The 26615-nt window shown below is 37.0% G+C and overlaps 1 protein-coding gene across 1 annotated transcript; it reads left to right on the top strand.

Moving 5' to 3' along the window:
• The first annotated feature begins 23073 nt into the window (after window positions 1-23073).
• On the top strand, window positions 23074-23898 carry LOC146917973 (uncharacterized). The gene has a single exon (XM_085721971.1). The coding sequence runs from the start codon at window positions 23074-23076 to the stop codon at window positions 23896-23898; it is 825 nt and encodes a 274-aa protein (XP_085578097.1).
• Window positions 23899-26615: the final 2717 nt, after the last annotated feature.

The raw sequence follows: 26615 nt of genomic DNA, 5'->3' as shown, positions 1-26615 counted from the left end.
GAGTTTATTAATTTACCGAATATTAATTTAAAGAGTTTCTACTGTAGTAAGGTTTTTGTAACAATGTGGTTTTAAAGTCTGATTCTTATTCTAAGACATAACTTTTAAATTGAAATTTTAGCATAAGGCAAGACAAGGGTTTTTTTGGTTGGATAATATGCAGTTGAGTTTTGAACTATACAAATGAATGAGGTCCATAACATCATAAAATTTTACTGCTGTGGTGTCTTTTCATTCAAATTCAGTTGTTTGATTTATTACACTGCAGAATCTGTTTTTATTTTTGTTGAAAAGAAAAGAGAAACTATGGAGAAGTAATTATCTATCAATTTGACCTTTTTTTACATGATTGAAATCATTCCATTTGATTTGAGTGTCGTTTAGTAGGCATAGTCATAAATAAGCACAAGTATAGACTATAATAACGTAGTTCTGCTTGTTAAAAAAAAAAAAGTGTCAAGTCCGGACTATGGGCCCATTTGGATTAGCTTATTTTAGAGCTTTTGTAAAACAGCTTATGCAAATAAATAAGTTTTTATGTATTATTTATATGTTTTTAAAGTAGTTTATGAAAAACAGCTTATGAAGATACAATTTTCGTTAGTAAGAGCTTACAAATTAAAATAAAAGATTATTTATTTACATAAGCTATTTTTCATAAGCTCAATCCAAACAAGGTTATATTCTGGTTTGGATTCGCTATCTTTAAAGCGACTCTCTCTCACACACACTAGCAGATCTAAGATAGACTTTGATATCATGGATTTCCAATCTGATATATTCTGAACTTGAAAAATATTGTGACACACTAACGAATCTAAGATAGACTTCGATATCATATTGGATATTGTACCTAACTCAACACACATATCATGCTTTTAGAAAGTGAGAATTATTTAGGTTTTATAAGCTCAATCTAAATCTTATCTCTAGCCCACTTTATAAATAATAGTACTTGAGGTTGAATAAAGTTTGATTATTGCTCAAAAAAAAAAAGTTTGATTATTAAATATCCATTTTTATTTGACTTCTTATTCTTCTTCCATTCTTCTTTATTTTTATTTTTATTTAGACTTTGGTATATACATATTATACTCCCTCCATTTCTTTTCTTTTGATGTTTTAGGTGATTGCACAAATATTAAGGAATCATTAAATTATAGGAATAATTGTATGGTTTATACTCAAATACCCTTACTTACTCCTTGATTTTTTTTCTCAAAATTCTAATCTCCTTAATTATTGAAACTCACCACACAAATTGCATTTATTATTTAAACTTCCAATTTTCAAAGTGTGTTTTTCAACAAGGGAAAAATTGGATAAAAAGTATTAAAAATTCTAAAACATCAAAAGTTTTGGAATAAATTTTTAGCTCTAAAACATCAAAAGAAAAGGAATGAAGGGAGTATTAAAATAAATTCATATTTTACATGATATGACACACAACTTCCTCTTCGAAAAGGTTTAGAAGCTTTTCTTTGTCCTCTCTCCGTCCCTAATTATAAGATCACTTATAAAAAATGGCTATCCCGACTTTAATATAAGACTTACTAAACCTTTTCGGGATAGCCATTAAAGTCTTTTGATGGTTTTGGAATAAAGTTAAAGTTTTAGTAAAAAGTTTCGGGATAGCCATTAAAATTGGATAAAAAGTATTAAAAATTCTAAAACATCAAAAGTTTTGGAATAAAGTTTAAGCTCTAAAACATCAAAAGAAAAGGAATGGAGGGAGTATTAAAATAAATTCATATTTTACATGATATGACACACAACTTCCTCTTCGAAAAGGTTTAGAAGCTTTTCTTTATTATAAGATCACTTATAAAAAATGGCTATCCCGACTTTAATATAAGACTTACTAAACCTTTTCGGGATAGCCATTAAACTCTTTTGATGGTTTATAAGTGATCACGTTGCTGCATGATCTCAAATATACCTCTTATTAATACTATCAATTTATCTGGAATATGAAAAGTAACATTAAATGCAATTATATACAAATGATTATTTAGTAATAGTCATACACATTTCAGATAAATTTATTAATCCAACAACTTTTCTTAATACTTATATTTTTTTGTAACAACCAGAGATCCCTTTCCTTGATCATCCAATTTCATTTTACTTCTAAGAATAAGATCTTCTTCTTCCTTGTTTCTTCTTCTAGGAAACAATTGGAGATGATGTGCAAGAGGTTGATGAAGGAAAAATACTTAACTTGGGGACTGAGTCTGCAGAGGGTTGCCCAGGGTTGTACCCAAAAATCTCAAAATTATAATGGTTTCTTGTATGTGATGTATTTGGAGGCAGAGATGATAGCTAGAGTTAGAGCTGAGCAAATGGTTTTTAAAGCTGAGCAAAAGGCTGATAATGCATTAGCTCAATCTCAAGTGGCTATAGATCTAAACAAGCCATTGATGAGTGAAATGGATGAATTAAAAAAAATAGTATGGAGCAACGTGATCAGATCATGCAGTGCCACCCATCCTTTTTCACATCCTCATTATGATGATAATTTGGACGACCAGTCATTGCATAGCGATTACTGGTCTTGGTTGTTTCAGACTAGTTTATAGTATTAGAATGACTTATTTTCGACGTGTTTATTTTGTTGGTAATGTGTTTTGACTGGGGCATATATGTTATTGTAGTCGTAACTATGATATTTTGTAGTTTTAGACTATTTATTAGTATCACAACAACAATTAAATTGTATGTGTTTGTTACGTTAACACAATATTATCTTTTATGGCTGAGTTGATGTGTTAACCAGTTTATTAGCATTATGGGCAAAACAGGGTATAAAGTGAAATTTCACATGCTAAAAAAAAATAAAAAATATATTTGTTAGCGTCAATGGGGCCAACTCTATAAGATTTGATTGACTGGTATGAAGTTGACTTCTACGTTAGAAAGGGCGACTCTACTAAATCTCATTGACTTTATAATATTGAATTTAGCATCGACAAAGCCGACTCTATATTATTTATTTGACTTTTGAATATTGACTTTAACATTGGTGGGGCCAACTATATAAGATTTGGTTGGCTTGAATGAAGTTGAATTTAACGTTACCTACACAAACTCTGCATGATTCTGTTGACTTTTTTATATATAGATTTGTTAGCCTCGGGTAATAGTAGAGTCGGTTTAAACTCAGCTTAGTCGACGTTATGTGTAACACCCATACTAGACGTATCTAGAAAGGCTAGCATGTGCGTTATTTTAGTATTGGATACATTAAAAGTTTACAACATAAAAACTTCGAATGAATTTATGTATACAACAACACACGTTCGTACAATGTCAACTTCATAACTTTTCTAAATTGAAATAAATACATCCTTGAGATCCATAATCTTCATGCTTCAGGTACGAATGAGCTCTTGCTGAAAATCCATCCGGCTACTATTTTGACGTCCAAACTGATATCTGAAACAAATAAGGATTGGGATGAGACATAATGTCTCAGTGAGTTCCCCTAAATCCTAGGCTATAGGTAACCTCAGGGGAAACCTACGGTCACCACGTGTCTACATTACAACCTGACGGTTGATTATACGTGTGTGGGGACTTGCTTTCTTAGACGGTTGTGCATACTAGGGCCGTCATAATATCTTAACTTGTTATAGGCTTCTCATCTCACATGTGTCATGGCGGTTAAGGGAGAACTAATACCGCAATGCCAAGATACTATCTACGCATCAAGGCCTTCACTTGCTAAAGTCATGACACAACTCTAAACCGGACGATTAGGGAAACCTAAGATCGTCTTCGGTATATCTTTCTTTACTTGCTTACTTGCTTACTTGAATAAATTGTATCTATCTAAATCTTGCCACAAAAGTGACACTTTCTAGCTTGCTAGTTCTTGACTATCTTCTTACTTTATCTTTCTACTTCTTGACAGTCTATGCCAAGGCTCTATGACATAACACATAAAAATAGGATGAATATGCATAGTCAGCTTTATTGATTATGTTAGCGTGTAACAAACAACTTATCTGAGTTCATGTTACGGATTAGTTCCGAGTGGAGTAACCCCGGAAGTTAATCCCTTACTACCGGTGAAAATGCTTTGCAAAAGCGCACCGGACTCCCTTAGTGAACGTGCGGGTCCCTTACGGCTTACCCCATTCCCCTTGGAGAACCTTTTATATCCAACCTTGGAAGGAATATAAAAGACACGACACCTTAACTTAGTGAAATGCGGCTCCCTTTCGGCTTAACCATTCCCCTTGGGGAACCCCTTGAACCCAACCTTGGAAGGAATTCAAGAGACATAACACTCTTATTAAAATCTTAGTCTTATGCATGTATGAAGGTTAAACCTAATCATACTATCTCTTTTACCTCGGATCCTTGAACGATCCCACTAGAGGTAAACTTAAGCTTTTCTTATCTTACTTTGTGAATGGATACGAAATCGATTCACATCTTGCCATACTCGTATGACTCTTGCTTCTTAATAAAATAATACTCTTAATATGTCTATGCGAAGAACTTAACTTCGCGTCTTATCAATCTAGGGATTCTTGCTATCTTGCTAGTTCTCGACAACTATGTCGAGGCTTTAGTTCTTTCCCTTGCTTACAAATTAACTTGCTACCCGATTCACGACTTACTTCTCTCGTGTACCATGCCTTGCTAACATACTTGATACTTGCCTCTTTTCATAAAAATCTTGCTTAGATTGATCATCATTTAGGACCTTGGTTTGAGGGGTTTACTTTTATAAAAGACTGCTTGAAGAAATCTTGAGCCGGGACATGCCAACAATACGCGAAACGAGCAAACAGTGCACTGTGCACTGTCCACTCGCCTCGCGAGTAAGCTTGCTCGCCGTGGCAAGTAGCTGCTCGCAGTTGCGAGTTGAGGGCGAGTGGTACCCCCCATTCGACCTTCTAACTCGCCGTGGCGAGTAATAGCTCGCCATGGCGAGTAATGACAGTCCAGAACACTTAAAAATGGTATTTTTGACCCAAAAACCTCAAACCAAGTGTCTCTAAGTATTTTGGAACACATATGATCATAAGATACTTATAAAACACTCATACAACAAGTATCATCATGTTTAGCAAGCATGGCAATAAAAAGGGCAACTAAACTTATACTAGAAAACCCTAGAATTATCAAGTTATGCATATTCTCTTAACATGGCATAACATAATCCCAAAGGGTAAGATAGCTATCTATGGAACTCACCTTATAGTTTGCATTTGATTCCCAAAAGCTCCCAAGCATCTACAAGCCAAACCCTAGCTCTTGACTTACTCACATCCATGGCCTTAGCTTACTAATAAATCTTCAATCATCTTCCTCTTTGCTTATTAAACCATTAAGAACCCATACCTTATGCCAAAACATGCTTCACTCATCCTCTTCCAAACCCTAGATTGCCAATCACTTCTTCAAGAGGAGAAATAGGAGAAATCAAACACAATCCATACTTCTTTAATCTTAAGTGATCATAAGGGAACAAGTTAGAAGCTTACCATGAGTGGTTGAAGTTTCACAAAATATTGATGAAGAGGAAAAGAGGGAGAGTAGAGACAACAACAAATCCCAAGCTTCTATTGACAAAAGATCTTGAGGAACCTCATAAGACATGATTCTTGGTAGAGAAGAACTTGAGAATGATTGATGGAATGAGTGAGAGAAGAGGGCGATGGAGAAGAGTAGAGAGAAGGAAGAGAAAAGCTTAACCCAACTTAGAGAGAGAAAGAGAATTGGAAATGAGATATTTTTGGGATAAAATCAATTAAATATCCTTCCCACGCGAAATTACCAAAATGCCCTTGCCTTTAAGCGTGTTATATTCGTCTCTGATACTTACTCTGCAATAAGCTGATATTACCTAATAAATATTCTCCATTAACTTTCTTTCAAAATACGTTCTCTGGGACGATCGACTGATACAGTTCAGACACTGACAGGCGGGATGTTACATTTCTACCCCCCTTAAAAAAATTTCGTCCTCGAAATTTAGAATCCATCTACCAACCTCAGAGATTAAACTCGTCTTCTTCGGTTTATAGTTAAACAAAGTCTGTTCGTACTCACTTCCAAGGGCTCGTATCATATAACTCATCCTCCTTCTTTATTCGCATAAACGAATATGATTTCCTCAAACTTAATATCTTTCTCAAAATCACAGAACTATCTTAGATTATTGTGTTTAAAACACACTTTCGCTACCTGCAGACTAGTTGTCTCTATTCCATATCTCATCTACTTAGCATAACCATTCACGTAAGTAACCTTTTACTAACTAAAACACTCAGGATTTGCCGTTATACTGGGGTCCTACCGGAATCCAGGTTTGCCCTGCAGTGCTTTTTTTTTTTTTTGTATCTGAAAGATTTTATCATGCATACATCTACTAGGCATACATGATCTTTCTTACCGCATCTTGCGATTTATATATCTTACTTATGTTACTTACATCGATGTTATACAAATCCCTTAACTCCTTCAAGCTCTTCAAGAACCTTTCTAACTTGACATAAAGAAGCGAAATCCATTACGTCGATTCTCTTGATAATCTAATAACCAAACCTATGGTTTATTCTCTTTAAACTTTCTGCTAAGTTCGTTTGCAATTGCATTGAACACTTTAATACAAAACCGTGCATCCCGTATGATATTGATATCACACGAACATTCCATCTCCTCTTTAAAACTCTATCCTCTTAATACTTGCATACTTCCGAATACCGCTTCTTGTTAATTAATAACGATACTCAATCTAGTACTTTACTCCAAGAAATTTCTAAACTTTGGTACATAGGTTCTTGGAACGAATATTTACTTGAATAAAGAAAATCTCATTTTGAAACCGAGTTGGTAATGGTACCTCAGAACCACAGGACGAGTCTCTAAATTTTATTAAGAAGGTTTTATAACTCGCCCCTAACTTGTCTATTTCAAGTTGGTCCTGAAGTATGTACGTCTTAAGTGAGCTTGCTCACTTACGGCGCAACTCATCGATTTCATCAATATTTAATATCATACTTTTTAAAACAACTTCGTTCACAAATTCCTTAATACCAATCTTAACTTTGAGAAAACTACAAACATAGCTTATCGTTATTCTAGAAAGTATCGTTATCATTTGACAAGTTTGGTATAAGAGGGTATGTTCTTCATCTTGTAAAACTCCTAAACCTTACTCCATTATAATAGCACATGCTCTTATACATAGTCAACAACATCATCTAAACAACCCGATTACTTAATCTGTGGTATCTCGAGTCTTCTTTATCTTACTTAAGCGAAGATACTTCCTTTATACTTCTACTTTAATCAGCACTGACTGTGTGAGTATCATCACTTACTTTACACATCGAGAACTTCTTGTTCATCTCATAATACTTCTTATTAAAACTTTCTTTACTTTTCCAAACATTCTTTGCGAAGATTCTTATTACCAAAATTACATGTTCCATGGTCACTGCTAACAACTTTACCGATTACTTTCCCGCGGCGCTACTCTGATTTCCACCGGTTGGCTTTGACTAGTTCTCCAATCCATTGGGACGAGTAATCTACACACTCCTTCTATCATTGAATAATATCTTCATGAACTCTTCTTAAAACTTTCCCTGGTAAACTCATCTTGCACTTGAACATATATGCCTTATGCATCTATCACGGTGTGTTCGTATTTTCCTCTTACTACGTTTTGCTTAATCGTTTCTATGCTTGTTTATTGATTTTTTTCTTTCAAAGGAAACTTTGTAAATTAGCACATGGGTTATTGACGTTGATGCTCTTCCACTATATACTTTTATAAAATATAATGAATCTAAGCCCAGTTGTTACTCCAAATTCACAGGACGTGTTGACAACACATACGTGCCATCAAATCTTAGTCCTAGTGAGTTTAGTATACTCTACACGAGTCGTAACAACCGGTACCTGTAAAATTTCTTTTTGAATTCAAAATGTCAACTTCAATCACCCATACGCATATATCTTTCTAAAATCTCGTAAAATTTATGATTTAACGTCCTAACAAGCTTTAGCAAGTTAATTAAGCAAAACATAAGTTCGAGGGATACTCTTAACTCCACAAAGTCCGAGAACCTTATGACTTCGTACAACTCTTCACCTCTTTAACTTCTCTACTTCATGTCTTCACTTCCGCGACACCCGCTCTAACCACCAGAACCTCTAAACTTTTGATCTGGACTCTTTCTCGACCCTTGACATATTAACTACCAAAGTTACCTTAACCGTATCGATTTTCGTTAATAGTTACTCATGCCTTTTCCTATGAAAATCTTAGGATGTGATATGCATTTATTACTTGAGGTCATGAATGGTTTTTGTTACATAAAAGATTGTGAAGGCAACTTCCCAATAGCTACTATAAATCCTAGGAACGAATTGAAAATTTTTGAAAAACTCAAATTTCGCTCCTGGTTCGCTATTGGCAAGTTTCTTCGACTCAATTTTCCTAAAACATTCTTCACTTAAAGTTTTTATTCTCAAGTAACCAATGCACATCATTCATTCCTATCATTGTAAAATATTCTACAATATATACACGGCAACCATCAACCCATTTCAATACAGTTCTCTACTCGTCAGAAATCAACGGCTTAGTCCTGACGGCATAACTTCCGCTTAAACCCTTAACTTCTTCTACTACGAGTAACTTGTCTCGCTACGTTGCGACTTAACGCACTTTCAGAACACTAGAACCTTATTCACATAATGATATCCCTGAGAGCCCACTAATTCCGTCAACAACACCAACTTCTTTCTAACTTGTAACCTTGCACTTACGTTCCGGAATACAATTTCTTCATGTACAATAAATCTGTTCAAGCCACAACTCTTACTGAAACTTTCGACCATACTTAGTTATTTTCAAACTCTTACTTACGGGTACACGAGTACCTTCCACATCTTTTCCAGAACTGTCGGAACATTCCTTCTTAACATTATCTTACATTCCCGGAGGATCTATACTTCTACTACTTAGTTCACCGACCACTTTCTGGCACGACAAACTCTTACTTAATACTCATCTCGGGTTCTTCTTTTTGATACAACTTCATCTCTTTCTTCATTCCTCCTGGGTCCTATTCAGCTCTCAGGCATCCATTCTAATCGTTGAATGCTAAATTGAGTTGATCAGGCTCAACTAACAACAACAACTAGAACTTTTACCCGGAACCCAATGGTCCCACTGCCTTGTTGTAACTTAATGACCCAAGGCACGGTCTGAATCGACCTGCTCTGATACCAAATGTAACACCCATACTAGACGTATCTAGAAAGGCTAGCATGTGCGTTATTTTAGTATTGGATACATTAAAAGTTTACAACATAAAAACTTCGAATGAATTTATGTATACAACAACACACGTTCGTACAATGTCAACTTCATAACTTTTCTAAATTGAAATAAATACATCCTTGAGATCCATAATCTTCATGCTTCAGGTACGAATGAGCTCTTGCTGAAAATCCATCCGGCTACTATTTTGACGTCCAAACTGATATCTGAAACAAATAAGGATTGGGATGAGACATAATGTCTCAGTGAGTTCCCCTAAATCCTAGGCTATAGGTAACCTCAGGGGAAACCTACGGTCACCACGTGTCTACATTACAACCTGACGGTTGATTATACGTGTGTGGGGACTTGCTTTCTTAGACGGTTGTGCATACTAGGGCCGTCATAATATCTTAACTTGTTATAGGCTTCTCATCTCACATGTGTCATGGCGGTTAAGGGAGAACTAATACCGCAATGCCAAGATACTATCTACGCATCAAGGCCTTCACTTGCTAAAGTCATGACACAACTCTAAACCGGACGATTAGGGAAACCTAAGATCGTCTTCGGTATATCTTTCTTTACTTGCTTACTTGCTTACTTGCTTACTTGAATAAATTGTATCTATCTAAATCTTGCCACAAAAGTGACTCTTTCTAGCTTGCTAGTTCTTGACTATCTTCTTACTTTATCTTTCTACTTCTTGACAGTCTATGCCAAGGCTCTATGACATAACACATAAAAATAGGATGAATATGCATAGTCAGCTTTATTGATTATGTTAGCGTGTAATAAACAACTTATCTGAGTTCATTTTACGGATTAGTTCCGAGTGGAGTAACCCCGGAAGTTAATCCCTTACTACCGGTGAAAATGCTTTGCAAAAGCGCACCGGACTCCCTTAGTGAACGTGCGGGTCCCTTACGGCTTACCCCATTCCCCTTGGAGAACCTTTTATATCCAACCTTGGAAGGAATATAAAAGACACGACACCTTAACTTAGTGAAATGCGGCTCCCTTTCGGCTTAACCATTCCCCTTGGGGAACCCCTTGAACCCAACCTTGGAAGGAATTCAAGAGACATAACACTCTTATTAAAATCTTAGTCTTATGCATGTATGAAGGTTAAACCTAATCATACTATCTCTTTTACCTCGGATCCTTGAACGATCCCACTAGAGGTAAACTTAAGCTTTGCTTATCTTACTTTGTGAATGGATACGAAATCGATTCACATCTTGCCCTACTCGTATGACTCTTGCTTCTTAATAAAATAATACTCTTAATATGTCTATGCGAAGAACTTAACTTCGCGTCTTATCAATCTAGGGATTCTTGCTATCTTGCTAGTTCTCGACAACTATGTCGAGGCTCTAGTTCTTTCCCTTGCTTACAAATTAACTTGCTACCCGATTCACGACTTACTTCTCTCGTGTACCATGCCTTGCTAACATACTTGATACTTGCCTCTTTTCATAAAAATCTTGCTTAGATTGATCATCATTTAGGACCTTGGTTTGAGGGGTTTACTTTTATAAAAGACTGCTTGAAGAAATCTTGAGCCGGGACATGCCAACAATACGCGAAACGAGCAAACAGTGCACTGTGCACTGTCCACTCGCCTCGCGAGTAAGCTTGCTCGCCGTGGCGAGTAGCTGCTCGCAGTTGCGAGTTGAGGGCGAGTGGTACCCCCCATTCGACCTTCTAACTCGTCGTGGCGAGTAATAGCTCGCCATGGCGAGTAATGACAGTCCAGAACACTTAAAAATGGTATTTTTGACCCAAAAACCTCAAACCAAGTGTCTCTAAGTATTTTGGAACACATATGATCATAAGATACTTATAAAACACTCATACAACAAGTATCATCATGTTTAGCAAGCATGGCAATAAAAAGGGCAACTAAACTTATACTAGAAAACCCTAGAATTATCAAGTTATGCATATTCTCTTAACATGGCATAACATAATCCCAAAGGGTAAGATAGCTATCTATGGAACTCACCTTATAGTTTGCATTTGATTCCCAAAAGCTCCCAAGCATCTACAAGCCAAACCCTAGCTCTTGACTTACTCACATCCATGGCCTTAGCTTACTAATCAATCTTCAATCATCTTCCTCTTTGCTTATTAAACCATTAAGAACCCATACCTTATGCCAAAACATGCTTCACTCATCCTCTTCCAAACCCTAGATTGCCAATCACTTCTTCAAGAGGAGAAATAGGAGAAATCAAACACAATCCATACTTCTTTAATCTTAAGTGATCATAAGGGAACAAGTTAGAAGCTTACCATGAGTGGTTGAAGTTTCACAAAATATTGATGAAGAGGAAAAGAGGGAGAGTAGAGACAACAACAAATCCCAAGCTTCTATTGACAAAAGATCTTGAGGAACCTCATAAGACATGATTCTTGGTAGAGAAGAACTTGAGAATGATTGATGGAATGAGTGAGAGAAGAGGGCGATGGAGAAGAGTAGAGAGAAGGAAGAGAAAAGCTTAACCCAACTTAGAGAGAGAAAGAGAATTGGAAATGAGATATTTTTGGGATAAAATCAATTAAATATCCTTCCCACGCGAAATTACCAAAATGCCCTTGCCTTTAAGCGTGTTATATTCGTCTCTGATACTTACTCTGCAATAAGCTGATATTACCTAATAAATATTCTCCATTAACTTTCTTTCAAAATACGTTCTCTGGGACGATCGACTGATACAGTTCAGACACTGACAGGCGGGATGTTACATTATGTTAGCCTCAAACTTAGGGACGCCAACGCTATCAATTAGCTTCAACTTTTTAGCCTGCCAGACCCCGATGCTAGTCTGACACTAATTCAGTGTAGCGTCAGTTTTAGCCCTGTTAAAGTGGATTTTTGACCGATACTAAAATGCAGTTTTCTTGTGGTGATGGTCATTTTGTCTATCATATTCAATAAGGTCATGTTTGTCTCTACATCTTTATTTTCTCTTAATTTCATCAAATTAGAATTCGGACGAGAAAGATTGTATTTCTCTTTCTTTTACATCAAATAACTAAAAAAAATCTAAAACTTTTGTATATGCTTTGTCGAACTATTTCACAGGTAGAAATTAGACTAGAATTATTGATGATAATACAAATTATTGAAAATATTAATATTAAATAATTAGACTAGAAATATTCTTCCCACACATATACATGGCAATCATTCTGAGAAAAAAATTTAAATCATAGGACTCATGCATAGTCTTTTTTTTTTTTTTTTGAAGGACTCATGCATAGTCATAGTCAGTCATTAGTCACAAAACAATTCTCTCATAAGTCATAACAATTATGAATTTTTTCAGAATTATATTCATTCTATATTGTGTTTGCATAGCTCTCTGATTCATGTCTTCAATAGCTGATTTACGAGTATTTACTCATGTCACATAAATGGCCTCCCACTGTTTGCATGAAGGGATGTTGTCCACGTAAAACAGTGCCAAGCAAGTTCACGTTGCATGCCATGTGGCCAATAAACACAAGTAAACCATATCCTAAATTTTGCCCAATAGATCCAAAGGATGCATATCAACAGGTATTTATATGAAACAAGTGCTTCTTTTTATTATTATTATTTATAAATTCTACATATTTAATTTGAATTTTAAGAATTGAGAAGCTAACATCTTGGAGGCTCAACTTCATATAGAATGACCAATTCTATTGAAGGGAATTGATGAAGATCTTTGGAAGAATGAATGGGACAAACATGGCACTTGTTCTTTGAGCAAATTTTCGCAAGTTGAAGACATTGAGTTGACCTTAAAACTCAAAACAAATATGAATCATTTAGATATCCTTCACAAAAGTAATGTCGTGCCTAGTAATATTGTGGCGTTTTTAGGATCCTGGATAAGGGGGTTCAAACTTACACACACGCGCGCATACACATATACTGTATATGTTGTGTATTCAAAAAATTGCATTGTACTTAAAGTTACATGCATACTCTAATTTTGTTCTATACACAACAAGTCATTACAATCTTCATAGTATATACAATGTTTTTTGTTTTAATAACCACATAAAATTTAATTACGTTATTTCTTGTCAAATTATAAATTTTGATATTTATCACTTAAAAATTAGAAGACGAAGTATTATCAATTAAATACTTAGTGACAATTATTATAATTAGAGATGAGAAAACTATCATTTAATCTGTAAATGTGTACTTAATTTGTTATCATATTAATCTCTTGTTGTATTGAAATTGCAAATACATCCACAAGTGTCTCTTTTAAATTTTTTTAAACTTTTCTAATGGACTTTTAACTTTATTAATAATTATAATAATATATAAATTATATATTATAATAATTATTAATATATATATATATATATATATATATATATATATATATATATATTGAGAGAGAGAGAGAAAGAGAGAGAGACACCAAATTTTTTAAGTAGTAATTTCTCATCTCATTTTATATAAATTATATATTATAATAATTATTAATATATATATATATATATATATATATATATATATATAGAGAGAGAGAGAGAGAGAGAGAGAGAGAGAGACACCAAATTTTTTAAGTAGTAGTTTCTCTTCTCATTTTACTATATTTAATTAAACTACAAAATTTCTAATTATTTTATTCAAATTTTTTTTTTAGGTAAACCAGGAGAGAGGGTACGCATTAAGGAGAAGCAACGACATCCCAATTATTTTATTCAATCAAATAACTAACGACTAGACTCACACACAATAAATGTGAAAGTGTAAAATTCTCTGATTCAAACTCAAACCCCTACAAATTAACGTCTACGCATATATTAAAAAAAATGGTATTTACGTCATAACTATTTTTTAAGGGTTTTGCTAACGAGTGCGCTAAGGTAATCGTTTAAGGATTTTACTAAAAGAAATTTTGTCTTGGAAATGCGATTTGTTCCTTTTGTCAATGCAATAACTATTTTATATGCTTTGTCAATCGATGCATGAAAAAAGGAAATATTAATGTGTCCGGTTATCGGTATTTCATAAATAGAAATTAGATAGAATTATTGATGATAATAGAAACTATTAATATTAAATAATTAGACTAGAAATATTCTTCCTACACAGATACAAGGCAATAATTCCGGGGAAAAAAAATTCCCAAGACTATTTTTACATGCATAGTCATAGTCACTCATTAGTCACAGAACAATTCTCTCATAACTCATAACAATGATGAATTTTCTCAGAATCAAATTCATTTTATTTTGTGTTTGCATAGTTCTTCGATTCATGTCTTCAATAGCTAAATATGAGTATTTGCTCATGTCACAGCAATGGCCTCCCACTGTTTGCATGAAGGGAGGTTGTGGTAAAACATCGGCCATGCATGACTTGTGGCCGACAAGCACAAGTAAACCATTTCTCAATAGATTCAGATAATGCATATCAACAAGAGTTTATATGAAACAAGTGCTTCTTTTTTTTATTATTTTATATATTATTACATATTTAATTTGAATTTTAAGAATTGTTTCTTTTTTATTTAATCAGATGCAAACATTTTGGAGGCTCAACTTCATAAAGAATGACCAAATTTATTAAAGAAAATTGATGAAGATTTCTGGAAGAATGAATGGGACAAACATGACACTTATTCTTTGAGCAAATTTTTGCAAGTTGAGTACTTTGAGTTGACCTTAAAACTCAAAACAAATATGAATCTTTTAGATCTTTTTCTCAAAAGTAATGTTGTGCCTAACATTACAGTGGCGTTATCAGGATTCTGGATAAGGAGGTTTAAACTTACACGCACGCGCGCGCGCACACACACACGTATATATATGTTGTATATTCATAAAATTGTATTGTACTTAAAGTTACATACACACGTTGCAATTGTTCTATACACTACTAGTCATAGTATAAACAATATTTTTTTATTTTATTTTTTATAATAACCACAAAAAATTTAATTACATTGTTTCTTGTCAAATTATCTAAATTTTGAATACATCACTTAAAAATTAGAAGACGAAGTATTATCAAATAAATACTAAGTAACAATTATTATAATTAGAGACGAGCAAACCACCATTTAATCTCTAAATGTGTACTTCGTTGGATAATGCATTTATAAACAACAATAAAAATAAATTATTAATAATAGTAGTTGTGGCTTTGTAGGTGTTTCATTAACCATTATTACGATTTCAAAGTATAAAGTTGATGAGCTCATGCAGTTGTCAGTGGTCACACACATTAGTTTTAGCCAGCACTATATATTATTGAGACATAGACAAGTGTTTTGTTTTTCTTGATAAAACATAGACAAGTGTTTTAGCTTCATCATTGAAACTTAACATCTTTGGAACTTATAGCCAGGAAATGAAAACCACCTATAGTAAGGAAACAGTGACTGTTCTGCTAGCTATAAATTAACGTCTACAAATATATCAAAGAATTGTATTTACAACCTAACTATTTTTTTTAGGATTTTGCTAACGAGTGTCCTAAAAGGAATTGTTAACAAATTTTATTTTGGAAATACAATTTGTTTCTTTTATCAATGCAATAACTATTTTATATGCTTTGTCAAACAATGCTTGATTAAAGGGAATATTAATGTGTCCGGTTATCGGTATTTCACATACAGAAATTAGACTAGAATTATCGATGATAATACATATTATAGAAACTATTAATATTAAATAATTAGACTAGAAATATTCTTCCTACACATATACATGGCAATAATTCCGGGGAAAAAATTAATTCATAAGGCTATTTTTACATGCATAGTCATAGTCAGTCATTAGTCACAACAATTCTCTCATAAGTCATAATAATGATGAATTTTCTCAGAATCAAATTTATTTTATTTTGTGTTTGCATAGCTCTGATTCACATCTTCAGTAACCGTTTACGAGTATCTGCTCCTGTCACAACAATGGCCTCCCACTGTTTGCATGAAGGGAGGTTGTGCAACAGTGCCAAGCAAGTTCACGTTGCATGGCTTGTGGCCAACAAACACAAGTAAACCATATCCTAAATTTTGATCAATAGATCCAAAGAATATGCATATGAAATGGTGTTTATATGAAATAGGTGCTTCATTTTATTATTATTTATATATTACTACATATTTAATTTGAATTTTAAGAATTGTCTCTTTTTTATTTAATCAGATGCTAACATCTTGGAGGCTCAAATTGTCTCTTTTCGCAAGTTGAGTACTTTGAGTTGACCTTAAAACTCAAAACAAATACGAATCTTTTAGATCTCCTTCACAAAAGTAATGTTGTGCCTATCATTACAGTGGCGTTGTCAGGATCCTGGATAAGGGGGTTCAAACTTGCACATACGCACGCGCGCACGCTCGCGCTCGCGCGTGCACTCACATATATATGTTGTATATTCAGAAAATTGCATCGTACTTAAAGTTTCATAAATACTCTGAAATTGTTCTATACACAACTAGTTATTACAATCTTTAGAGTATAAACAATGATTAGATATATGAATGGGAGATTGATTGTTTTAAATTAAACTATATTTACTTGTTTACACCAAAACATAATTAAGTTTTTGCCGATTACAACAAACCTCAATTAGTCAAACCAGAGACAAATGTGAAGATTTATGGTGAGAAAAAGGTGCCCACAATTCACATCATGTTTGAAGAAATGTACACAAATAATCGAGTAACTATCAGCTCACTACACAACAGTACATGCAACTGGTGGCTGTTCTTTTCCTCCGAGGAAATCATTTTGCGACTGCTATGACAAGATGAAAGTGTATTTAGTGGTTGTTTCCGGATATTCACAGCAGTTGTTCTATGAAATTTCAAAAGAAAGAAGAGTTTGTTGGTAGCGGTTCGAACAACTAAATAGAAAGGAAATAATAAGGTAGCAAACAACTCCAAAAATGTTAAATCAAACCAAGCCACAAGCCAAGCCACAAACCGACATAATAAGGAAATAATAGGCAGAAGATATTATAAGGTTAGATCACGAGGACATTGTTACATAAACTTAGTTAGCAGTAACCAAGAATACATAAAACCGACATAATATACAGCCAGAACCTAGTTATCACAGTGTACATATCTTGAAAATACCATAGACAAACATACACCATTATTAGAGTTTGGCAGTTTGGCAAAAATACGAAGATATGGTCCTCAACGTACCTGTCAAGGTGCAGAGGCAATGTTGTCGATGGTGGATGGCGGAATATAGCTGAAGCAAAAAATTTGCCATATAAACACGCTATTGCGGCCTATTGCACCGCGATGGCGGGCATTCCTTGACAAATTTCCTATGGTGGTTGTCCAAAAGTCCGCCATGGCAGCGCTATACACATGTCCAAGAAGAATAAAATCAGTGCCATATGTTATTTTGATTACTCCTCATGATTGATGTCACACATAAACATGTCCAAGACTATTCTTAAATTTCATGGGACTTTCAAAATATGCATAAGTAGTGGACTCTGCTAGCAAAATCTATGTACAAAAGATAAAGAATATGATAGGTGCAATGCAAGCATCATGTCTTAGGATATACTTTAACTGGAGTAGGATCACTGCATATTACACCTTTATGCTTAAATCCATGGCTCACTATTAAACCTCACTTTTTAAACTTTAAAGAATGCCAAAAATTGGACGACCTCACATGAGTTTTCAAATCTATATATAATATAAAAAAAATATAAAAAAAAAAATAAAAATAAATGTCGTAAGTGCTTAGAGCTAGCAAAAGGATGAGAGAGAATCTAGAGAGAGAGAGAGAGAGAGAAAAGGGGAAAGGGAAAAGTGGGGCAACGAGGGTTTCACAGAATGAGAGAGGAGAGAGTTTCGGCAAAGACAAACGAAAACTACCGTCGTTCCACTTTCTAGATCAATCTACGACATCCTTTTTTGTGACCAACTTCAATGATGATGTCCATAGAGGAGACCTTTGGCAGATCTTTGCAAGTTTTGGTTTGGTGGGAGAAGTCTTTATACCTAACAAGCTCAATAAGTATGGTAGAAGATTTGGATTTGTCAAGTTCAAAGAAGTGAAGGATCCAGTGGCTCTTGAAGGCAGGATGACTGATGTTTGGTGTGGTGATAGAAAACTGAAGGTTAATCTATCACATTTTGGGAGGGATGTGCAGGGCGGAACAGAGGTGCTGAAAGAGGGTAAGAAGACGGTGGTGTATGCTACAGTGGTGGACAAAGACATCTCTTTTAAGAAGATGTTGGTGAATATGAAAGGCAAGGAACCGATGGAAGGCTCATCTTTACCGGAGCTGGTTATTTGGCCAGATGAGCAGGTGCTAGAGAGACTGAAGTTGTGTCATGTTGGTTTTCTTCATCATCCTAAAGTTGGGTTGTTTATGGAAGGAATACAAGGGATTACAGTGACAAATATGGGAGGAAACCTGGTGCTGTTGCATTCTGGTAAGGAGGGGACGCTGGAGGCTGCTAGAGAGAGTAAGAAAGAATGGTGGGATGCAAATTTTGTCATGGTAAAACCTTGGTCACCAAACATGGTGGCTAAAACTAGAAGGGTGTGGGTTCAATGTAGAGGTGTTCCACTACATGTTTGGGAAGAGAAATGCTTTAAGCTGATGGGGGATTTTCTAGGAGGCTTTCTGGATTTCGATTTGGCTACGGCGGAGAGGAAGAGCCTGGATGTGGTGAGGTTGTTGATTTCTACAGATCAATTAGGATTCATTAATCAAAAACTGAGGTTGAGGGTGATGGGTGCCATTTTTGAGGTGTGGGTGGCGGAGGATGTTTCTCACTCCCAAGAGGAAGCGTGGGAGGAAGACGGTGTAGGAAGGGAGCAGAGAGTGTATTGGGAGGAAGAGGAGGTGTCGCCGATGTTAGAGGTGGAGGGTCTGGTCGGTGGTGTCGATGGCGTTACCGGCGATGTGTTTTTCGGTGAAGAGGGTACTGATGATGATGACTCTTCTGTAGAGTTAGAGGATGGGGTGGATGGGACCCATCAGGGGGCGCTGCTTGGTCCAGAGGTAGCAACTATTGAGGGCATTAGTGATGACGTGTCATCAGGGGAGTGGGGGAGGAGGCTACCTATTCTTTGTAGCCTTTTTGGTGCTTAGTACAAGGCTGTACCTTTGGAGGATAACTTGGCTTTGCAGCCAATAGAAGAGGAACTAGTGGTAGTAGGTGTTGAGGTTGACCAGGTAGGGGATGCAGAGGTGGGGCCACAAGACACAGATTTGTCAACGGTGGGAAAAGGGAGGATTTCTAATTTTGAAATTGACATTGGGTTGGATACTTTGATCCAGGACCCACCCTTGTTTGAACCGCGAGTGGGGGAAGCTGACCCGACTAAGAATGGTCCGGTTTTGGACCCTGGGAAACAAGCTGCACCGGTTTTGTCTGTTGGGCCTAGTTTAAATGGGCCAGAGGTGGATTTTATAGGAAACTCTAATGTTTCTGCTGAAGGAGGATCTCAGGAGGTCTCAAAAGTAACTAAGGGATCTTTTAAAGCTAAGAAGCCTAAGAAGGGAGCTCTTGTCTTGGGAGCGGCTAGATGTGTGAATCTAAAGGAGATGGTAACTCAAGGGAATAGGCAAGATGGCAAGAGGTATAAGAAAAAAGATAAGGGGGTGGCTATAACTCAAGCGGCGGAAGTTTCTTATAGGATACCGGAGGGGGGTAGTTCACGGCCGTTGTCGTCTGGAGTGCAAGCTTTTTTTGAAGATGATGGTGCGGTAGTGCCGGAAACTCCGACCAATCTTATGGGAGATTTACGTAGGAAAAAGGCGGAAGAGGAACATTTGTTGAAGGTAGATAAAGAGGCCGAGATTACTTTCACAATGTCGGATGGTACGGTGGTGGAAAGATTGATTGGATTGGAAGATGTGGATGTGGTTAATAGAGGTATAAGGGAGAGAAGAGATGGTATTTAATGATAGTGCTTTCCTTCAATGCAAGAGGTTTGGGAGGGGTGTTGAAATGTAAAAAGATTAGAGACTTGGTAAAAGAGAAACGGGTGGATTTTTTGGCTATTCAAGAAACGAAAAAGGAGGTGGTGACGGAGTCTTTTTGCCGTTACTTATGGGGGGTTGATGATTTTCGTTGGGCCTTTCTTCCTTCAGAGGGTAATAGTGGAGGTATTTTATCAATTTGGCGCAATTCCACTTCGATTTTTGTTTACTCTTTTGTGTGTGAAGGCCTTGTGGGTGTTTGCTTAGATTGGGGCCCTTTGCGTAAAAGATGTTTTGTGGTGAATTGGTGGGAAAACAACGTTTATGGAATAAACTTATTTTTATTAGAAATTCTCTGGGAGGTGGAGCTTGGTGTTTTATTGGTGATTTTAATTCCGTCTTACATCGTGAAGAGAGAAGAGGGGTTATTGAAGCGGCGGGTTCGGTGTATAGAAGGGAGATAGAGTTGTTCAATGAGGTAGTAAATGCGTTAGAAGTGGAGGATGTGAATCTAGTGGGGCGGAAATTTACTTGGTATAATTCTAATGCGATGAGTAGGATTGATAGGGCGTTGATTTCGAAGGAATGGGGGGAGTATTGGGGAAATATCTCTTTATGGTCTACTCCGAAAGATGTCTCCGATCATTGCCCGGTGGTGTTAAAGGGAGATAGTACCGATTGGGGTCCTAAACCTTTCCGCTTCAAAAACCATTGGTTGGAGAATCAGAAGTTTAAGGGTGTGGTGGAGGAGGCGTGGAGGAGGCATGGAAGGAGTGGGTGGATGGGCCTTGTTTTAAAAGGGAAGTTGAGAGGGCTTAAAGGGGATATTAGAGAATGGAATATGGTAATGTGGAGATGAGGATTACTTTATTAAGGGAGGAAATTGAGGATCCTGACCGGAAATGTGAAGAAGGTCTTCTTACTAATCAAGAAGTGGAGGTGAGAAAGTCAAAATTTGACGAACTTTGGAGGCTTTGGAAAAGTAAAGAAACCTTGATTTTTCAAAGATCTCGATCCAAATGGCTCAAAGAGGGGGATGCAAACTCCAATCTTTTTCATTGTTGTGTGAAGAATAGAATGCATAGTAATGGGATAAAGGCGCTCAAGGTGGATAACGAATGGGTGTTTGATGTTAACGGAATTAGAAAAGTGGTGGTGGATTACTTCAAGAGGCATGTGGAGGGTTCCGGGTGGGAAAGACCGAAGTTGGATGGGGTAAATTTTGCTTTCATCTCCGAGATAGATAATGCTTTTCTGGTCTCCCCGTTCTCTTTGGAGGAGATTGAGTTGGTAGTAAAGCAAAGCGATGGTAATAAGAGTCCCGGCCCAGATGGTTTTAATTTGGCTTTCTTCAAAGACTTTTGGTATCTTATGAAAAATGAAGTGAGGATTTTCTTTGACCAATTCTATGGCAATGAAGTTCTCCCAAGGTGCCTTTTATCTTATTTTGTCACTCTTATCCTGAAGGTAAAAAGCCCTTCCTCTCTTAGAGATTTTAGACCTATTTCGTTGTTGGGTAGTGTTTATAAGATTCTTGCAAAGGTGTTGGCCGGAAGACTAGCTAAGGTGAAGAGTTCGGTGATATCAAAATCTCAATCGGCTTTTTTAAAAGGGAGACATTTGGTGGATGGGGTTATGATTGTTAATGAGGTTGTGGAGGTAGCTAGGCTACGGAAGCGTCAATGTTTAATTCATAAGGTGGATTTTGAGAAAGCATATGATTCGGTGGATGGGAATTTTTTGGAGTATATGCTTAGGAGGGTGGGTTTTGCGGGGAAGTGGATTGCTTGGATGAAGGCGTGTGTCTTTGGGGGTCGTATGTCTATTCTTGTAAATGGATGTCCTACCGAAGAGATTGATATTAAGAGAGGTCTTAAGCAAGGAGATCCGTTAGCCCCGTTCCTTTTTCTCTTGGTGGTGAAGGGTTTTAGTGGCCTTATGGATAATGCGGTGAATCGGAATCTATTCAAGGGGTTTGAGGTCAAGAGAGGGGGTAAGGTGGTTTCACATCTCCAATATGCGGATGATACTTTGTGTATAGGAGAAGCTTCTATTGAGAATTTATGGACCCTTAAGGCGTTGTTAAGAGGGTTTGAATTGGTGTCGGGGTTAAAAATAAATTTTCACAAAAGTTGCCTTATGGGAGTTAATGTGCCGATGGATTTTTTGGAGATGGCTTCAACGTTTCTTAATTGTAGTGTGGGATTGATTCCTTTTATGTATTTGGGGTTATCGATTGAAGCAAATCCTAAGAAGTTGTCCATGTGGGAACAGGTTTTGGTGCGAATAAGTGCTAAACTTGGCTCTTGGAGAAATAGGTATGTTAGTTTAGGAGGCCGTATTGTCCTCTTAAACTCGGTTATTAATGCAATACCTATTTTTTATCTTTCTTTCCTTAAGATGCCGGCTACGGTTATTAAAAAGGTGGAAGCTATTCAAAGGAGGTTTCTATGGGGCGGTGTGGGGGGGGGGGGGGGGGCAAAAGAAGATTGATTGGGTCAAATGGAGGAAGGTTTGTCAACCAAGATGTCAAGGGGGACTAGGGGTGAGAGATATAAAGTTGGTCAACCTTAGTCTCTTAGCTAAATGGAGGTGGCGTCTCCTTGATGATGAGCCTAATTTGTGGAAGGATGTTCTTGAAGACATTTATGGGCCCTCGGTGAATGTTAGAAGTAGAAGGGAGGGAGAGATGTGGGGGTCTTGCTCTTCGCGTTGGTGGAAAGATCTTATGGGGATGGAGGGATTAGGGGAGGTCCGGTGGTTTAATAGGGAGTTGGAGAGGAAGGTGGGGGATGGTAGGAAGACGTCTTTTTGAAAGGATGTGTGGGTGTCAAATGTGCCTTTGATGGAGGTGTTTCCTCGTCTTTACTCCTTAGCACTTACACAAGAAGAGTTGGTGGGGGATTTGTGGTTTATGGAAGATGGGGGCGTGAGGTGGAGGTTTGTTTGGCGGAGGGCGTTGTTTGTGTGGGAGAGGGAGCTTGTTGTTCAACTTTTGGCTCGGTTGGAGGGAAGGGTTATGAGGGTTAGTACGGACTCTTGGATTTGGAAACCGGATAGAGAGGGTGGTTTTTCCGTTAAGTCGTGTTATAATTTACTTCTTAACCATTTTTATGTTGAGGTGCCGTTGAATGAGGTGGAAAAAACCATCTTCCGGGAAAGTTGGAGATCCAAAGCGCCGGCTAAGGTGTTAGCCTTCTCTTGGACGATGTTGCTTGATAGGATTCCGACCAAAATCAATTTAGCTAAGAGAGGGCTTTTGGGTGTGGAGGATTCCAAAAGGTGTGTGTTTTGTGAGGATTGCGACGAATCGGTGACACATCTCTTCCTTCATTGTGAATGGGTTTCGAGAATTTGGAGGGAGGTGATGAGGTGGTTGGATTTTAATTTCATCACTCCTCTTAATCTTTTTATTCACACGCTTGGTTGGACAAGAGGAGTAGGAGTAAAGAAGCTTAGAAAGGCGTTTTGGTTAATTTGGCATGCGGTGGTTTGGGGGGTTTGGAAGGCTAGGAATGAAAGGATTTTCAATGATAGAAGGGTGGAGGTTGTGGAATTGGTGGATCAAATAAAAGTTTTGGCTTGGCAATGGAGTTTGGCAAGATTGAATATTGAGACTTGTCTTTATTACGAATGGTGTTTGAATCCGCGTCTTTGTTTGGCTCGTTGATCTATTAGTTGCTGGTGGTGGTGTGTATCAGTTGTAGAGTGTGCTAGGCTGTTGCTGGTGTTTTGTTTTTTACGATTTTGGTGGCTTCGGGTAGTTTTCTGCTGGGTGCCTGCTGGTTGTTCGGCTGCTGTTTGTATGCAGGGCGGTCTGGCTTCAGAGGAAGTTGTTCTGAGTCTGCCTAGTAGGCTGTTAGTGATGTGTGGTTCGGTTCCTTCTTTTGTTAGGGGGCAGGCGATTATGGCAGCTCCTGTTTTGATGGGAAGCTTCATTTTGGTGTTGTTTTTAGGGAGGCAGATTTGTTCTGGTGTGTTGGCTTCAGCTGGAGTGGTTTTTTTTGTTTTTGGCAGCTGGTATTTCTCTTTGGGTTGATACTTTTGTTTTGGGTGGTTTTTAAAGGGGTTTTTGTTCGAGTCTGGTGATAGAATGGCAACCGATTTCCCCTTATTTGTATTTTTTTCTCCACCCGAGCTTATTAGTGCACCTCGCACGGGCTCGTCGGTTAATAAAATTTTGCCGTTTCAAAAAAAAAAATGCTATTTAGAAAGGAAGGAATTTTAACCAATGTCAAGCAACATCGATGATCGCTGTTAAGAAACAAAGTTATAATTATCTTACTCATCCAATAAGCAACAAGCAACATAGCTATAATTGTGTTACTATTTAGAAAGGAATCATCCAAGTTATAATTATATATGTTCCATCAAAAAGATAAATGCAATGCAGCATGTTATGGATCATGGAATCCCAGGGATAAAGGTCATAGTGATCTGTTAGAGAGAGAGCATAGTAGTATTCATGTGGTAGATAACCATAGAGACTCATAGGAGAATCAATAGATTTGATAAAAGATGATATCTGAAATGATACATGAGTGTTCTTATATATAGAGTTTTGTTGTGTAACTAACTCTTAACCAAGCTAGCTAACTAACTAACCATAGTTTACATATAACCTAACTATGGTTTATTCGTTATACTCTAATAGTCCCACTCAAACTCAAAGTTGGAAAACTCACCAATTTGAGTTTGAAATATAATGAAAATTACAATTTATTCTTACTGAAGTAACGAAGTAAAATGGGAGGAACACAAAACAGCTTTTGAACACAAAAACAGTGTATGCTTCTGAACAACAAAGAATGCTTCTGAACAGCTTCTGAACAACGTATGCTTCTGCTTCTGAACAACAAAGAATGCTTCTGGAAACAGCTTCTGGAAAAATGCTTCTGAAACATGCTTCTGGTAACAGCTTCTGGAAAAAGCTTCCGGAAATATGCTTCTGAACCAATGCAAAAAATTGATGCTGAAAACGGTTTTTCCAGAAAAAGCACTTCTGTGATTCTTACGATTGTCCAAACGCAATTGCTGAATCAAAACCACTTATTTCGAACGCGTCTTTCCAAAAAAGCACTTTTCCAAAATCTGATTCAAAATAACTTCTCCAAAACATGCTTATGGAAAGCTTAAGAACATGAAACAAGAAACGTAATTCTATGTTGTAAATGCAATTAACCAAAAGTGCTTCTTCAAATTTGACTGTCTCGAAGATGTGCCACCGTGAATAACCATTTTCCTTCCTCTATCCCAAGGTATCCACCACAAGCGAAATCGAATTTGTTGGAGAGTTTTGGAAACGAAGAACAGTGAACACACATCAAATCTTTCGCCGGGATCGAAAACGACGATTGATTCGTCATGAGGTTCGAAAACACGAATCTGATTGTTGATGGTGAAAACAAGTTGTTCATGCTGTTTTCCTAAGAACAACCACGAGTCAAAAGGCCTCAAGGCGGCGGCGCTGTAAACAGCGCTCCTCAATCTCATCGGAGCAGTGTGTATGACGAAGTCTTCCGATGCTTCAGAAACAACGAAATCAGAGCAGCGGTTCTTCAATTCAGGTTCAAGAACTTGCAATTTCTCATCATCTTCGTGCACAACTAACATAGAATCATCATCGTCGACGATGTCGTTGCAAGAAGTAACAAGAACGCATGAAATCTCACCAATCTTGACGGAAAATCCATCGAATTTTGGTTTGATTGAAGGAGTAGAAACCGGAATGATAGGAGAATCGAAACTGCCGAATCGGATGCAATCATGAGAAGCTGAAGGTTCCTGAATTGCAGGAGCAGAATCTACGTCAACGGAATCTTCATCTTCATCAATGTCGGAAGCGGAAGCGGAAGCATCATCATCTTCATCCCTAGAGTAACAAGAACGCAAGAAATCTCACCACTCACCAATCTTGACGGAAAATCCATCGAATTTTGGTTCGATTGAAGGAGTAGAAACCGAAATGATAGGAGAATCGAAACTACCGAATTGGATGCAATCATGAGAAGCTGAAGGTTCCTGAATTGCAGGAGCAGAATCTGCGTCAACGGAATCCTCATCTTCATCAATGTCGGAAGCGAAAGCGGAAGCATCATCATCTTCATCCCTAGGGTATTGCTCTGATACCATGTTATGGATCATTACCACTGTTGGGTCACTGGGGGGGAGCCAGGGGGACCGCCACATCAAGGTTAGAACAACCACACAAGCAAGAGAGACACCACATTCTTACCCAAAACCTTAAGGCTATGGGTTTATGGGTCCTCTTACTTATAAGGTGTTCAACCTTTACTCTTTTATCCGATGTGGGACATACAACTCACACTTGCACACAACACTCCCCCTCAAGTATGAGTTGAGTCCATCTATTCATCATGTTCCCCC

Source organism: Medicago sativa, chromosome 6, assembly GCF_051527215.1.
Source record: "Medicago sativa cultivar Bolivia chromosome 6, Bolivia_mono, whole genome shotgun sequence".
In the NCBI taxonomy this organism is placed as follows: domain Eukaryota; kingdom Viridiplantae; phylum Streptophyta; class Magnoliopsida; order Fabales; family Fabaceae; genus Medicago; species Medicago sativa.
This window is presented reverse-complemented; position numbering and strand designations above follow the sequence as displayed.

Bases quoted from the DNA above. Each gene is read 5' to 3' on its own strand.
- LOC146917973 (XM_085721971.1), top strand. From the start codon at position 23,074: ATGGAGGTGTTTCCTCGTCTTTACTCCTTAGCACTTACACAAGAAGAG.